The sequence below is a fragment of the Chroicocephalus ridibundus genome, chromosome 1, assembly GCF_963924245.1.
Source record: "Chroicocephalus ridibundus chromosome 1, bChrRid1.1, whole genome shotgun sequence".
Classification (NCBI taxonomy): domain Eukaryota; kingdom Metazoa; phylum Chordata; class Aves; order Charadriiformes; family Laridae; genus Chroicocephalus; species Chroicocephalus ridibundus.
Genome location: NC_086284.1, coordinates 203,334,695 through 203,351,623, shown reverse-complemented (window position 1 = coordinate 203,351,623; position 16,929 = coordinate 203,334,695). Strand labels below are relative to the sequence as shown.

Genomic DNA, 16,929 nt, shown 5'->3' with positions numbered 1-16,929 from the left:
GGGAGAAACAAACATTTTTAGTGACAGCTACATTGCATAGGAGCATTTTCTGAAAGAAGCTGACTGACAAAATAGCTTCTATCTGAGATAAAACATCTCATTTACTTTCTAAAGTGTGCTGTGATAAACATTTCTTTTTTTTTCTGGGGATAACTATTTTAGCAAAGACATTGCTTATTTACAGTAGCTTGAGCTGCAGATAACTCCCTGTTTTATTTATTTCCATGCAGAAGATAGCTTTTATCTCAGTAAAAAGTTATTTTGTCAGTCAGCCTTCCACTAAATATTTTCCTCTCGTAGCCATAGACATTTTCCTGTCTTTCGAAAGAAAAATACACCACTCCTATGAAATCCAGGGATGAAGTGGAAGGAAGCACACACAAAAGCAACAAGGCAGGGACAGCTTTTTATCGGCTGGAACAGGTCAATCGGCTGAAGAGGGAAAGTCAAATTCCTGCAGGCTGGAGGGACACACATCTAAAATGCATCTCACTGATGGGGTGGGATAGAATAGAACCTATATGGATGCAGTAAAGGATTTAGGTAGCCACACGAGATCCAGGAGACACCCTAACTTCAAAATGATGGGCACTACTCTTGCTTTGCTACTTTAGGAAAATAATATGTGTTAGGAAAATAAACAAGCATTCAAAACCACCGCTACTGACCATTATGGGTCTTCCTTCACTACAGCTCCCCTTAATACACCAAGTAACAACCCGGGCTGCAATCTCACAGCTCACAGCATCACACTATCTTTCTAAACAAGGTCCTGGTCCTTGCAGCGTTCGAGCTGCTTTCTCTCTCGGTGCAGGATGCTCGTGTGAAGTGCAAGCGCCCAAAGCCCCCGGGAACACGAGCATGCACAAGCCCTGCTCCCACTCGGAGGGATGGAGAGAAGCCCCTGCCCATCCGTTTCCATCATCTCCCAACTGCGTAACCCACAGGGATCCCACCACAGCCGCTGGCGAGAATGTGTTTCCCTGGGGGGTGCCCAAGGAGAGCAGTTTGGGCACTAATTGCCCCTGGCTGACCCCGAAAGTAAGTCCTCGCAGGCAGCCAGAAGCATCACCCCTAAAAGAATGGGTCACTCCGAAGATCTGCCCCCCAAAACTCACAAGGCCCCAGCAGCCCCCTCCACCCTGCTCCCCAAAGCGGGGGCTTGGAGCCTGGCGCTGCCGAGGCACGCAGCCGGCATCCCCAGCACTTGCCCTCCGTGCCCAAAGGTGCCCTGAGCTTACAGAGATGCCTTTTCCTTCATTTTCCTCTTTTCCCTTCAATCTCAAATCTTCTCCACATGCCCAAACAACCCCCCAGTGCCTCGCATCTCAGGCACAGCTGTGGCCTTACCTTTATCAGAAGGGCTAAACCAAAGTATTGTGCCTTCCGTTCCATTTATATGGAGAAGGCACAGAGCTGGAGATCCAGGGTCATTAGCATAATGACTTCTAAATTACAATAATAATGAAGATCCTTTAACAAGCCTTGAGTAAAAATCCCAAGTTTATTGCAGCACAAATGAGCTCTACCTTAATTTGTATTTGCTGATAGTCAATAACCTCGCTAAATGCCACTGGAGATTAAAAGCCAAAGAAATGTAAAAGGTGACGCTTGAGCTTGCACGCCCTCAAAAACACCTGGGTGTCTATCCTGCTTTCCCCAAATCGTATATTCTATAACGGTATTTTACATTTATCTGAAGCACTCAAAAGCTGCGGCATACAGTACGGTTGGGTTTTTTTCTGCCCGGGTGAACCAGGCTGGGTTCCCAGAGGCGTTTGCCCGCACATCCATTGTATCCCAGCGAGCTGTCCTGGATGATAAGTGGGATTATGTGTGGCCGCGGAGCTGAGCAGGTGCCAGCAGCGTTTGCAATGTGATACCCGGGCAAACTTGTGCAACGTTTGTGCAAAGCTGAGGCCAGCACCAGCCTTCCCCCCACCCCGGCACCAGCACCGGAGGGGACCACAGTATAATGTTTAACAGGGGCGACTGCTGTGTGACTCGAGCAATGTTTAACCCATTATTTGACCAAATAAATCCCAACCTAACGTTACTGTGAACATCACTGTGGACAAAAAGTAATGTTTTAAATGATGCTGTCAATGCAAGCCATGTATTTATTAGTAACACTAAGAAATCACAGACTGATGGACTCTTGACCACCTGTTTCGGAAGCCCAGGGTAAAATCCCGCCCCCCTGGAAAGCAAGGGCAGGATTTCAGCAGGGTCCAGGTTTCATCCCAGTTGTTAAAACAACATAAACCTAACAACAGAATGTGCAGGCATGGGCAATATAAGGCCAAGCTCTGCCTTTCTGTAGGAAAGCCTTGAAGGTACAACGTAAAAAGGAGAATGTGTCTTTTTAAGGGATCCCTGGAGCACATCGGGATTAGTTTCATCCCAAAGGGGTCTGGGTTGTTCACTCAGAGGGCTCTGCATGCCAGGCACAGGCAGAGGGGCACCCAGAAAGATTCACTTCAAAAGAGACAGACTTCAAAAGCTCCCTCCCGATCCACAGCGAAATGCTAATATCCACACCACCCACATTCCTCATTCCCCTGCTTGGGTCGGTTCCTGGCCGGCTGCAGGGGCACAGCCGAGCCGGTATGTTGGCACCAGGGCGAAGGCAGAGCCTGCCCAGGGCTGCCCACCGTCCCACCCCATTTCCGATGACATTTACACTGTTAGAGTAAGTTTTAAATCCCAACTGTGCCGTTTTCAGGTTTTACCAAACCGATTAGCTCCATCAGGAGTATCAGGAACGGTGTGGTGAGCCGGACTAGGGAAGTGATCATCCCCCTGTACTCGGCACTGCTGAGGCCCCACCTCGAGTACTGCGTTCAGTTTTGGGCCCCTCGCTACAAGAGGGACATTGAGGTGTTGGAGCGTGTCCAGAGAAGGGCTACAAAGCTGGTGAGGGGTCTGGAGGACAAACCTTATGAGGAACAACTGAGGGAGCTGGGGTTGTTTAGCCTGGAGAGGAGGAGGCTGAGGGGAGACCTTATCACCCTCTACAACTACCTGAAAGGAGGTTGTAGAGAGATGGGGGCTGACCTCTTCTCCCTGGTGACAAGTGATAGGACGAGAGGAAACGGGTTCAAGTTACGTCAGGGGAGGTTTAGATTGTATATTAGGAAACATTTTTTCACTGAAAGGGTTATTAAACATTGGAATAGGCTGCCCAGGCAGGTGGTGGATTCACCATCCCTGGAGGTGTTTAAAAAAAGGGTAGATGGGGCACTTAGGGACATGGTTTAGAAGTGGCGTTTGTCAGGGTAGGTTAATGGTTGGACTTGATGATCTTAAAGGTCCCTTCCAACCTCAGCAATTCTATGATTCTATGATTTTGTTTATACGCAGAAAGCCAAAGTTACCGTGCTTATTTGAATAATCCCCGAGTCAAATGAAAGAATGCTGGTTTGAGCCAAGTATCAAAGTCTCAAAGTAATTTAATTGAGGAGCGCGGCTCCTCGCTAGCCTCACGCACGCTCCCATGCAGCACAACACAGCACCCGGTGGAAATACGATTTTTATAGCAGCAGTGTTACTTCCGACTCGTGTACGGATCAAATTCCCCAAGTTCATAAAGAGCTCCCTCCAATGCTCCCCTGACCCGAAGAGCAGCTGGGAGCCGGGCAGGACTTTGTGTTTGTCTGGGTTGAGAGGTTAATGGCTACTCCATAGACACGTTTTTCAGTTAACTGGCAGGTCATTTTAGCAGATGATTTGCAGGAATTTTGCAACACTTAGAGATAACCCTGTGAAGCACTTCTGTCTGAGCTTCTTCTCTGTCTTTTTTTTTTTAAAAGACTGCATCAGATAAACCGGAGAAAGCAGGCAGGTGAGAGATTTTCCTGGACACAACCACATGCTGCCAAACTCTGCCCTTTCAATTTCCAAACAGCAAACTTCTCCAAATTAACGTCAAACGGAGTTCAGCGCTTGTCAAAATTATTTGAAAATCCTATCGACAAAAAGCTTTAATCTTTCAAATATCTCAAGACACGCAGCAGACAGCCAGTTCTGATCAACATCACTGCAGAGTTTCAAAGTTCACACCTTCACCAAACATGACAATGATGCCGGAATGACCCAGCTCCTATTACTTAAGAAAACAGAGGTCTTCATTCCTACCTGAGATTTCATCCACTTAAACTGAGTAAATCATTAGATTGAGAAAGGAATAGTTCACGTCATCTTTTTTTCCGTCCTGAGCACGCTCTTCATCTAGTCTACCCAAATGACTTTTCCAAGCTCCTTGCTCCAAGTTGAGTTCTTATCTTCTGCTACCAGATAAAGAGCTACTGGTTCAGGCAGACAATGACCACGCAATCACCTGCGCCTTAATCCAAATGTTTTTCTTTAAGGTCACAAGCCAACTGTCTGTTTTTTCTGCAAGTCCTCACAGGACATGGAAACGGCCTTTATGAGCTAACTTACCACATTAGCTGCCCCCCAGCCTTTTGGAAGAACCAGGAGTGGCTTGTCAAGTGATGCACCGCAATAAATTCAATCACTTCACTTAATATCACTTTCATTTTCTTGAAGCAAAAAGGACCTCAAGCCTGCAAACCCAAGGGAGAGCGCGGCTCGCTCCCCCAAGGCCCCGCTGCACACCCTGACTACTTACAGTAAAACACGCGCTGCCAGGATTATGCCACAGTTTGATTATTACTATTTTTTTTTAATACAACCATCCAAAAAGAAGCATCTCCCAAAATGTCATTTTATGTACCTAGTACTTGCAGCTATTTTTTTGCGGAAAGAATACAAATATTAGCTTTACGTTGCGGCGAGAGGCAGCGAGGAATGGATCTGGTTAAACCTCTGAAAGTCAACAGAAGTATGGGATCAGGTCCACGGTAAACTTTATAAAGTGGCACCTGCAGAGGAAATTACTCATTGCATGATTGATGCCACAATTAGAGGCATAAAAAGTAATTCCATGATAAACAAGCAACTGAGCAGAAAAAGAATAATATCCTAAGAGCACGTATGTGCTCATATAAAAGTATATATTGGACAATATCGAACAGGCTACACACACAAATTAGGAAATTAATGGTACAGTGCCCCTGCCTCTTCCCTCCTCTCCCTCCCCCCAGCAGTGCTGATTTTGGGGCTGTATTTGGCCAGTATCTGCCCCTAGCTCTCCTAAAGCAAGCCCAGTGTAATTAGCTGCATTACACAGCCGTTACACAGCCATAACTCATGGCTTTCCGAGTTGCCGTCTCCCACAGGAACACACGCCAGCAATGCAAACCCATCCACCTCAGGCCACACCAGGCCTGGGCCTGAGGTCTGCGGATCTACCAGCCAAAGCTCCCGGTATGCAGAAGGGAATAAACGTGTTTTGTTACTAAAAAAGCAGAGATACCAAATCTCAACTCTTCTTTTTCTAAGAGAGGAAAAAAAAAGAGGGAGAGGAGGTGGCGTTAGAGCTCCATGTGCATTCCCTACATCTCTGCAAGTTACATCATTTATTACCTTTGTGCAACCACATCAGAAAAGCTTCAGACGAGGTACCACCTAAACCGAGGGAGTATATACCCTTCCACACACCCTCGTTTTTATTTACCCTTGTGATACACGTTTACTAAACAACTTCAACGCACCACTTCAATCCACAGCACATGGGCTTGATACATTTTTGTGGTTCCTCTCCAAAAACTTCACAGATAAATTGCTGCCTCAGGAAAGCCAAAGCTGCGCTAAACTGCAAGCGGGTTATTTCTGCCCATGCCCCCGCACTGGTCTGACAAGCAGAATTATGCGCTTTATGAACCTCAAACGCTTGCTTACCTGAGACCGACACTTTCATGAGGGCTTCCAGGGGTCTGTTGTTGTCCAGATCGCGACTGAGTTTGAGTTCCCCAGTGGCAGAGTCCAAAAGGAGCAAGTTTAATTCATTGCCTTGCACAAAGGTGTAGGCCAGGCTGTCAGACACATCAGGATCATGAGCCGGGATCTTGCCGATCACGCCGGAAGGGAAGCTGTTAGACTTGTTGGTCACATAGTTGTTGAAGAGGATCTGGAAGTCCTGCAGCACAGGTGGGTTATCATTTTGGTCCAGGAGGCGGATGTGCACCGTTGCCCGGCTCACAAGAGGGGCCGAAGTGGCCTGCACCACGATCACATACTCCGTCCGGCTCTCGTAATCCAGGTCCATGAGGGCTGTGAGGTCTCCATTGAGCAAGTCTAGTTGGAAGACCTCAGGGATGTTCCCCTCTACAATCTGGTACATGATCTGTGCGTTGGTCCCCTCGTCGGGGTCAGCTGCACTGATGCGTGCCACAATAGAGCCCACGGGGCTGTTCTCCTCCACAAAGATGTCAAATTCGTCCTTCTCAAAGACAGGGGGGTTGTCGTTGATGTCCAGCACAGTCACTTGGATATCCACAGAGGCTTTCAGCGGTGGGCTGCCTCTGTCCACTGCAAAGGCCCGCAGGCTGTAGACAGCCACGTTCTCACGGTCCAGCTTGCGCAGCGTGCGTATCACTCCAGAAGTGGGTTCAATGTAGAAGTCTCCATCTCCATCGTCACCGCCTTGGAACGTGTAGAGGAGACGGCCATTGAGGCCTGAGTCGCGGTCGGTGGCAGACAGCTGGAGGACACTGGTGGAGAGTGGCACATCCTCAAAAACTGAACCCTGGTAGCGGTCGCGCAGGAAGCGGGGCGCATTGTCATTGGCATCCAGGATGAGGATCTCAACGTACGTGGTGTCTGATTTCTGAGGGATGCCGTTGTCATGGGCTGTAATGGCCAATGTGTAGGAGGCCTGGTCCTCATAGTCCAGCTCCATCAGGGTGGTGATGGTGCCTGTGTCAGGGTCGATGCGGAACTGGGGGATGTTATCATCCAAAATGTAAGTGATTCTTGCGTTCTCCCCCGTGTCTTCATCGGTGGCACTGATGGTGACAATAGAGGTGCCGATGGGCTTGTCCTCACTGACGCTCACTGTGTAGTGGGAACTCTGGAAGACTGGGCGGTGTGTGTTGGCATCTGTGACGTTGATGAAGACCTGGACGGTGTCAAAGCGAGTGCCGTCAGAGGCAGTGACTGTCAGCACATACTGCCTTTCCTGCTTGTAATCCAGGGGCAAGGCCAGTGTGATCAGCCCCCCTCCGCTCTGACTGGTGATGGCAAAACGGTTCCTGGTGTTGCCACTGGTGATCTGGTAAGTCACAACGCTGTTAACGTCCCTGTCCACCGCTGTCAGCGTCAGGACACTGCTGCCCACAGCCGCATCCTCGTTCAGTCTGAGGTGATACACCTTCTCCGTGAAGGTGGGGTTGTTGTCATTCACATCCAGGACAGTAATGGACACACTGGCTGAGGAGGTCATGACTGGCACACCATGGTCCCTGGCCTCCACCCCAAAGTGATAGTGCTCCACAGTCTCTCGGTCCAGCTCTGCAGCCACCGTGATCCACCCCGTGCTGTTGTTGATCTGAAAAGGAAATGCAGAGTCACCTGCTACGGGGGCAGCTCCAGTGGAGGGTGCCATCTCTATGAGTTTGTACTCCAGGCGGGCGTTCTCCCCAGAGTCAGCATCCACAGCCTGGATGTGCAGCACCGAGTAGCCCAGAGGAACGTTCTCCAGCACTGTGGCCTGGAAAGGAGTGCTCACAAAGATGGGGGCATTGTCATTCACGTCCACGACCTGCACTGACACCATGCCACTGGAGTTGATCAAGGGAGGCCTGCCCCCATCCTGGGCTTTGATCCGGAGCGTGTACTCCCGAATAGTCTCGTAATCCAGAGGGTTGATCAGGTCAATGGCACCGGAGAAAGAGTGGATGTAGAACTGGCCTTTCAGGTTGCCACTCACGATGCTGTAGTGCACCTGAGCATTGCTGCCCCGGTCTCGATCTGTGGCCTGCACCTGCAGTATCTGGCTGTTCACTGGGGCATCCTCTGGCACCTGGACCAGGTAGCGTTTCTCGCTGAACTGAGGGTAGTTGTCATTCTCATCCTCTACAGTGATGTGCACCATAGCCGTGGCGCTCCGTGGTCCTGGATCCTTGCCCTGGTCATTGGCTTCCACCACCAGGTGGTATTCGGAGACCTCCTCACGGTCCACCGGGGCTCGGGTCCTCACAACCCCCGAGCGCGGGTCGATCTCAAAGACCCCATCGCCAGCTCCCGGCTCCAGCAGGCGGTAAAGCATGTTGGCATTGGCTGGGGCATCGCCGTCGGTGGCGCGGATGGTCAGCACCTCGTAACCCACCTCCAGGTTCTCCCGGATGCTCTCCCGGTACTCGGGCTGCTCAAACACCGGCTCATGGTCATTGGTGTCGCTCACCGTCACCGTCAGGTAGGTGGTGGCCGAGCGGCGGCGTGGGGAGCCGTGGTCGGAAGCGGTCACCTTCAGTACGTGGGTGTCCTTCGTCTCCCGGTCTAGGCTGCGGGCGGTGACCACGCTGCCTGTCTCGGCATCAATGGAGAAGTAGTCGTTGGAGCGCTCGTCGAAGAGAGCCTCCATGGAGTACGCCAGCCGGCCGGCTTCCCCTTCGTCGGGGTCCTGTGCCCGCAGCACGATGACCGCCGTGCCGGCCGGCTCGTTCTCGGGGATGGACACCTGGTAGCTGGGCAGCTGGAACTGCGGGGGGCTGTTGAGGCTCCGCGCCCGCCGCGCTCCCCGCCGCCCGCCGCCCTCCTCCTCCTCCCCCGCCGCCGGCGGAGGGGCGCAGCCGGCGGCGGCTCCGCGGGGCTGGGCGGCCGCCCTCCGCCGGGCGCTGCGCGGGCACGGCCCGGCTCCGCGGGGCCCGGCGGGCGGAGCGCGGCGCAGCGCGGCCCCCGCCGCCCTCAGGCGCCCGGCGGGCGGCAGCACGGGCGGCTCGGCGGCGGCGCGGCGCTCGGCGGCCCCCGGGGGCAGGTGGAGGATCGGTGCGGAGCGGGGCGGCCGCAGCTCGCCGCCGCCCGCCGGCGCCAGGGCGCAGAGGAGGGCGGCCCAGGGCAGGCAGGCGGCGGCGGACAGCCCCAGCATCTCCGGGGCTCAGCGGGCAGCGGTGCCGGGCAGAGGGCTGCCGCACAATCCATCCACCCGCCGGGCTGCCCGCCCGCCCTCATCCATCAGCCGCCGGCCCGGCTCCCCCCACCCCGCCCCCGCCGCCCGCCCGCAGCCCCGCGCCCCGTCGCCGTCCCCCGGGCAGCGGGGCTGGAGAGCTCCAACTTTTCCACCTTAAACTTTGAAGTGAGTTCAAAATGGCTCCTCTCCTCCTCCTCCTCCTCCTCCCACTGCCGCTCCCGACAGGGCGATTAGCATAAACCTGCTGCTCCTCTCCTCCGCCAAATAAAAAGAAAAAAAACCCCAACAAACAACAACAACAACAAAAAAACAAACAAAAAAGAAAATTAAATACCGAAGTCCCCCCCCCGCCCGCGGCGGGGCTGGCCCACGGACGGCGCGGTCCCGCGTGGCTGCGCGACACGGCGGGGCCGCCCCGTCCCGTCCCGTTGCTGCCGCCCCGCTCCGCTGGGTTCCGCGGCGGCCCTGAGCGGCGCAGGCTGCGCGGAGCGCGGCGGGCGCTGCCCGGGGCGGGGTTTCCCGACGGCCCCGCCCGGCCCCTCCCGGGCGGCGGCGGCAGCGGGGGCTGGGCCCGCTCCGGCCCCGGGGGGCTCCCGCCCCGCCGCCCGGCAGCCGGGAGAGCCGCCCGCCCCGGCTGGGGGGCCGCGCCGGCAGGAGGCGGCGGGGGGTGCCGCTACCGCTGCGGCGGCCCCGCTCCCCCCCCTTCGCCTCGGGGGCCGGGGTTGCCGCGAGAAGGCACCTGGGAGCCACCTGTCGCCTCGGATCCGTCGTCCGGAACAAAGTTAAACTGAATTTTATTTATTTATTTATTTGCTCGTTTATTTATTTATTTAACATTCTCCCTATGGAGGGGAAAAAGAACCCCCAAAAAAGTACTTTTCAGGGCAAAATCAGCACCATCTGCCTGGCTCGGGAGTGCCGAGTGGCCCGGCGGTGGGCTGCTTTGCTGACATGCTCTCACGCTTTGCTCCCAGCCGGGCGGAACAGCAGGTAGGATCTGGAATGAAAGATTTCTTGGGGGCAATTGCAAATCATTACAGACGAGATGCAAACTTCGGTAGCTTGTGGGAAGAAGCAGAGCCAGACCCCGCATGTAAATGTTGCGCTGGTGATTATAATGCCAATTCTGTGAATTTATGCTAGACGCTTTATACCGTTTTCCTTTTTTTTTTTTTCTTTTCCTTTGTAATGCGTGCGTGGAAGCGGTGCGCCCAGGCTGAGCCTTCATCCCTGCGGCTGCAGTGTCCCCTGGTGGGTACGGCGAGAAGGACGCGGGCAGCGCACCCCGCGGCTGCCGGGGACAGCCTGCCTGGAGGAGAACATCCAGGTGCCCACCGTACCATCGCTGGCAAATATCATAGAATCGTAGAATTGTCTGGGTTGAAAAGGACCTTTCAGATCACCGAGTCCAACCATCGACATAACGCTGCCAAAACCGCCACTAAACCACGTCCCTCAGCACCACGACTGCTTGTCTTTTAAATACCTCCGGGGATGGTGACTCAACCACTTCCCTGGGCAGCCTCTTCCAACGACTGATAACCCTTTCAGTGAAGAAATTTTTCCTAATATCCAATCTAAACCTTCCCTGGCACAACTTGAGGCCATTTCTTCTTGTCCCATCCCCTGTTACTTGGGAGAAGAGACCGACCCCCACCTCGCTACAGCCTCCTTTCAGGGCGTTGTAGAGAGCGATAAGGTCTCCCCTCAGCCTCCTTTTCTCCAGGCTAAACACCCCCAGCTCCCTCAGCCACTCCTCGTATGACTTGTGCTCCAGACCCCTCACCAGCTTCGTTGCCCTTCTCTGGACACACTCCAGCACCTCAATGTCTTTCTCGTAGCGAGGGGCCCGAAACTGGTCACAGCACTTGAGGTGGGGCCTCACCAGTGCCGAGTGTACAAGGGCTTTACGTGCGAAGACGACCATGGGGTGGCAAGCAATATGCTGCCAAAGGTGGCCGACTGGGATTTTGCAAAATGCTGTGCCTTGTAGGGGCTGTAAGGCAACTTTTAGAGCAATCTGTTACTGTCAGTTCAGGCTCTTCAGCACTTACAAGAAGACTGTGGAAAAAAAGCCAGCTTCTTTAAATTGTTTTCATCTCCGGAACTGCATTATTGCAAGGGAAAAAAAGGAAAAAAAACCCACCTGGATTATTGCCAATGTGTCTGTCACAGGAAAAAAGGTTTTATAAATTGCAGTTTTGGAAGATGTTTAGCTGATTCAGCTTTACTCATTTAGATATTTTTTTTTAATGGAATTTAGAGGCTTAGTTGGCTTTTCAGATCCTCTGATAACAATAATAGTTCATGAAAAGGAAGAGGAAAGAAATAGGTTAAAAAAAATTAAACATAACCTCCCCTTTATCAAGTTTGAGTAGATGTAGTGATCTGTTTTATACTCTAGAAAACAAGCAACTCACTCTCTAGCTGGTTTAAATCATATCAATATTAACTTGCGTTCTGAGTAAGAAAACCCAAATTTGATTCCACACTTTTATTCTCTCTACATTTTCCTGATTGAGATGCTTAATGCCCACGTTTTGAAAAATTAGGTTTTGTTACAAAATATTCCTTTCTTATGGATTTTTAAAAGTGAGGTCCAAGTACATGTTTACAAAGTTTTCATTAGATAAAATAGATCCCCAAGAAAAAGACAGTTTAAACTTTTTTTTTCTTTCAATTTTATTGCAACAAAAGGCAACATCCGTGCGTCTGGAAAGGGAAGATATTGTAAAGGCATCTGTATGAAATCAATTACGTGCATAATTACACAAAATTCTCCGTCTTGTTCGTGTTCGTATGACTTGCCCTTTATTTTCAGTTAATTTTGTCTTGTTTACCTAATGTGTTTCACCGTTTTCTCATTAATTGTATAATCCCTATTGTTCCTTTCACGTGTCACACTGCTTGTCGTATCCTTTTACCATAAAAAAAGATTTCAAATGCAAAATGGTGCATAAAGAATTGAAATGCAAGACCGACTCGTTGCCCTAGTGAAAGGAGCGAGTTATTTAGCACGTTGGCAAATCACAGAATCAGAGAGTCACAGAATGGTAGGGGTTGGAAGGGACCTCTGGAGATCATCTAGTCCAACCCCCCTGCCAGAGCAGGGTCACCTAGAGCAGGTTGCACAGGAACGCGTCCAGGTGGGTTTTGAATGTCTCCAGAGATGGAGACTCCACCACATCTCTGGGCAGCCTGTTCCAGGGCTCTGCCACCCTCAGGTTAAAGAAGTTCCTCCTCAAGTTTACGTGGAACTTCCTCTGCTCAAGTTTGTGCCCATTACCTCTTGTCCTGTCCCCAGGCACCACTGAAAAGATCCTGGCCCCATCCTCCTAACACCCACCCTTTAAGTATTTATAAGCGTTGATAAGGTCCCCCCTCAGCCGTCTTTTTCCCAGACTGAAGAGACCCAAATCCTTCAGCCTTTCTTCATAAGAGAGTGTTCCGGTCCCCTGATCATCTTGGTAGCATGGTAGCAATTCCCTGTCCTTCTTGAACCGGGGAGCCCAGAACTGGACACAGTACTCCAGATGCAGCATCACCAGGGCAGAGTAGATAAAATCCATTTTCAGCCCCCAGCATGGTGAGGTGGCTCCCACTGGTCCCATATTGCTCCGTACGGAAACAGGGGTCGCTGCTTGGTTAGCGGTCGGGGCTGGTGGGATCCATTTCTGCTGCTGCTTCTGCGAGTCCAGAAGAGGCAGAGAAGGCAACGGCGAACCCCAGCAGTTGCTAAAGGCAACTCAAGGTGGGGAGGAAAATCAGCATTACATCTGTCTCCTGTTTTAACTGGCAAGTTTTCAGTGAGGGCTGATCCTTCTGAGAAAATCAGATATTCCCTTTGCGTCTGATTCTGCAGATTTTCTGGTATAAGCTGCCCTTTTTCTATAAAAGAAATCACACTGACATCGCCATGATGGGCAACGGCCATAAAAATATGCAAGTGGGCGAGGTTTTCCCTGACCCTTTGTTTCCTTGGTACCTATTGATGACATATTCATTTCACAGTTCAAAAAATGCTCTGTTTCAACTTGCCCGGGAGTGAAGTATTTCAAGTTTCTTTCCAAAGTGAATTTAAAACAAAACTGAGAAGCTAAAAAAAAAAAAAAAAAAAAAAGAATAGTATTGTTGCTCATCACCCTTCAGCGCTCAGCTCTAAAAAAATACAATTAATCTTCAAGTGATTTTCTTAAAACATGAAGTTTACGAATCCAGGGAAGAGACCAAGAATCACTCCTTTATTGAAACTCTGCTGTGAGATCTGTAGCCCAGAGGAAGAGGAAGGCAGAGCTGGGGCTGCCTGCATCCAGGTCCAATAATGATTTTTAAGGTTGGGAATGAAGCGATTCAGTGTAACATCCATCCCTGCAGAGGAGGTGGTTCTCTGGAAGGAGATGGAGCTTTTTTCACCTCGGCCCATCCATACTTTAAGGAAAGGCTTAAAAATTCATGCTCAGTAATGCCGTGTTACAAATAGTTCACTTTAAAAAAAAAAAAAAAAAAAAAGAATAAGCTGTGAAAAGCTTTTTGCCATGGGATTTGTGAAATATATTGCAAAAATATATTACATATATTTGTGAAATATTTGCAGTGTGTCCCCCACCCCACCAGCCAGTGGTTTTATCTTCTAAACTCTTGCTGGGTGGGGGGGTTATGCATGAGAAGAAAAATTATCCTCAAATTTAGGCATCCGTGTAACACAAACTGTATCTTGTATGGGATCTCTATATCCATAGTGTTAAACCGGAATTGATACATCTCAACGTGTATTCATAACTGCATTTATTTACTTCCCAAATGCACCAATGATCTGTTTCTGCTAAAATAATGCTTTGAGAAAATAATCTTTGAAACCACAAGAGGCAGTAATAAAGCAGCCTTTAACCACACTTTATTCTTCAACCTTCTGATTTTCCGACACCTGGAAAGAAACTAGAAGTTTTGTGCCATACATTAGAAGTGAAGAAAACTGGGTTCTGGAGGGGAACGTAATTTATTATCCATAATTTCAAATAAACTAACAACATACTAGGCATGAAAAAGCACCCAAATAACAAACAACTTGCTAGTTTTCAGACTACCCGTGCTGCTTGCTGTTACATCCTACCCTCAAGGCTGGGTCTCTTCAGAGTCTGGGACCGCGCATCAGCAGAGATCAGTCTTCTGTGGTCCCAGACAACACCTAACATAAAAGTAGAGATGAAAGCTAAAAGGAATTCCTCACTTTTGAGGGCCAGATGTTGTTCCCCTGCCCGTGGCAGGAGGCAGGTGGGAGCTGACTCTCCCCTGGTGCTCTGGGCCTGGGCACCGCAGGGTCTCCATCTGCCCGAAGCACCCGATGCAGCGTGACAAACTGATCCAAGTGTTGGAGCTGAGTCCCAGAGTCACTTTAGTGAATTTAAATTGGATAAAACCAGGATTTCAGGTGCTTTCTCCAATCACTAGAAAGAAGCATGATAACAAGTTGCTCTATGAACAGGCATTTGGACTTCCAATCCCCATACAAATCTGTTCCACCTCCAACTCAAGAAAGCCCAAATAAGCAAAAGCCATTACTTTTTTTTCACGTTTCATCTGAGTTTATTTTAAGAACAGAAGAATTAGTTCGAGCTCCATAAAGTGAAACTTGAACCCTCACCTATTGCAGGAACCACACGGGTTTGGAAATGTTTCAGAAAATACTTTTATTGCTAACATTCATTATTCTTAAAGCCAAGAATGGATTCCAAAATGCTGGGATCCTTATTGCAGGAATGATGTTCAAGGCTTCTTGGCTGTACATAGCTTCTCTTCTGTAGTAAGAGGAGAAACAATGTAGAGCTCTTAGTGAGTTTGTTGTAGCCAATCATACTGTTGCTTCTTTTAAAATCCTTGGTGGAGATAGCAGCGATTCGGTGTTGGAACTTGTTTATTTCCTTAGACTTAATACCACCCATTTATAATTTACCCTAAGGAGCTCAGCTCCACCCTCCTCAAACACTGCCTGTGAATTTCCTCACTCTAAATTGGTTTGGGTATTTTTTCCCCTCCTCACTTACGTTAGCTAAAGGCTCCACTAGTTACGACATGCAAGGAGACAAAGAAACCAATAGAAGAGCAAATTTCATGCCCCAAAGTTGCACGGTGGCCAAGAGCAAATAAAAGCTGAATATGGCTCGACTTTCATTTATGGGAAAAGTGATGCAGAGGCTAATGTGTCAGAAATGTAGTCGTACAAACTAACACGCTCTGTAACAAATTCTATAACAAACTAGTATATAAAACCCAAGACTAATGCTCCAATTCAAGTAAGCAGAGTAGAAGGCCCAGGGCTACAAATTCATGTGATTTTCTTCCCTTTTCAGGTGTCTCCTATACATTAACACAGGTACTGAGTGAAAAGCAAACCCTTGGGAATTACCTTTTACCATTTGTTTTGCAGGACTTGCCCTTTTCTCTCTTGCAGGGGATCACCCTATATTGTACAAACAGATTAAAAAATCAGCTCCTGTGGCTTTGCCCAAGGGGTTCAGGTGAGTTTGCTGAAAATTTGCTGCCAGCCCATCAAAATGAAGGTGCAGCAGGACAGGTTTCCTTGCTTTGCCAGCCTCTGTTATTTAATCAGGGGAAAGGGGGCATACAGGAAGGATGGGGAGGGACTCTTTGTCGGGGGTGTAATGATAGGACACGGGGTAACAGCCTCAAGCTGGAAGAGGGTAGATTTAGATTGGATATCAGGAAGAATTGTGAGGGTGGTGAGACACTGGCACAGGTTGCCCAGGGAAGCTGTGGATGCCCCATCCCTGGAGGTGTTCAAGGCCAGGCTGGATGGGGCTTTGAGCAGCCTGGTCTAGTGGGAGGTGTCCCTGCCCATGGCAGGGGGGTGGAACTAGATGATCTTTAAGGTCCTTTCCAACCCGAACCATTCTGTGTGTTTCTGTGTGTGTAATTAGTAAGGAAAGAGTGCAAAAGATGATAGACACGTCTAGCTTGTTAAGAGACAGGTTAGGGACTGGAGCAGGCTGGACTCTAACACCGCATTACAAACAGCCAGGGGCAGTTACCGAGGGGCAGTTACTGATGGTGGTACAAGAACAGGTGGAGTAAGGAGATGACATGGAGCATGAGTAGATTGAGTAGCAGGGTTCGGGTACTGATAGACAGGCTTCTGGCTGTGGAGCAGCCTCCTGCAGGACTGCACAGCCTGCTCACAGCGTAGGCATGCTCTGCATTTACAGGGGAGTATGGGGATAACGTTCTCTTACCACCATCAGTAACTGCTCCTTAGTGGCTATGCCTGGGTGTTTGTAAAGTGCTGTTAGACTCCAGCCTGCTCCAGTTTCTCCCATAGTAATTCCTTAAGCTCTCTCTGCTCTTTTGTCGCCCCTTTAGTACTGAAACATCATTTTCCAGGGATTTTAATGGCTCCAAAATATTATTTTCCAGAGCGAACTAATATATTTCTGAACTTTTTATGGTTTACATAGAGACAGGATTATGTTTTTTCCTCCAGTCGCTGTTACTTTTTGTTTATCAGCACGGAGCATCATCTGCCATTATATTGCCCACTCACTCAGCACCACCAGATTCTTCACCCCTCCAGAAGACGGTTAGATTTGATGTGGTTAGATTCAACAATCCTGGCTATTTTTGTAACATCTACACACTTCGGTCACCTTTCTGTTCAGCTCTTTCCCGGCAGTGGGGCTTTGTCACCTGTTTTCCATGACCTTGCCATGGGCTTCTTGGACATAGCAACCTTTGCACAGGAAAACCATCAAGGGAAATTCTTTCAACTGCTTATGAAAGAGTATTCAAAGGGCTTCTGGTGGACGGGCATGAAGGCGGAGTGAAAGCAAGGACACCGTGACTTTGGTCTAAACTGTTTCTTTACCAGAAGTTCAATCACGTTC

At 49.8% G+C, this 16,929-nt stretch overlaps 1 protein-coding gene across 1 annotated transcript in view; it reads right to left on the bottom strand.

Annotated features, from left to right (window-relative positions):
• Window positions 1–9,488, bottom strand: part of CELSR1 (cadherin EGF LAG seven-pass G-type receptor 1) — a 175,233-nt gene extending 165,745 nt beyond the window's left edge. Inside the window, exon 1 of the mRNA XM_063323392.1 lies at window positions 5,806–9,488. Coding sequence (XP_063179462.1) covers window positions 5,806–8,992 — 3,187 coding nt within the window. The 5' untranslated portion in view covers window positions 8,993–9,488. The remainder of the gene's footprint in view (window positions 1–5,805) is intronic.
• Between the last annotated feature and the right edge of the window lie 7,441 nt (window positions 9,489–16,929).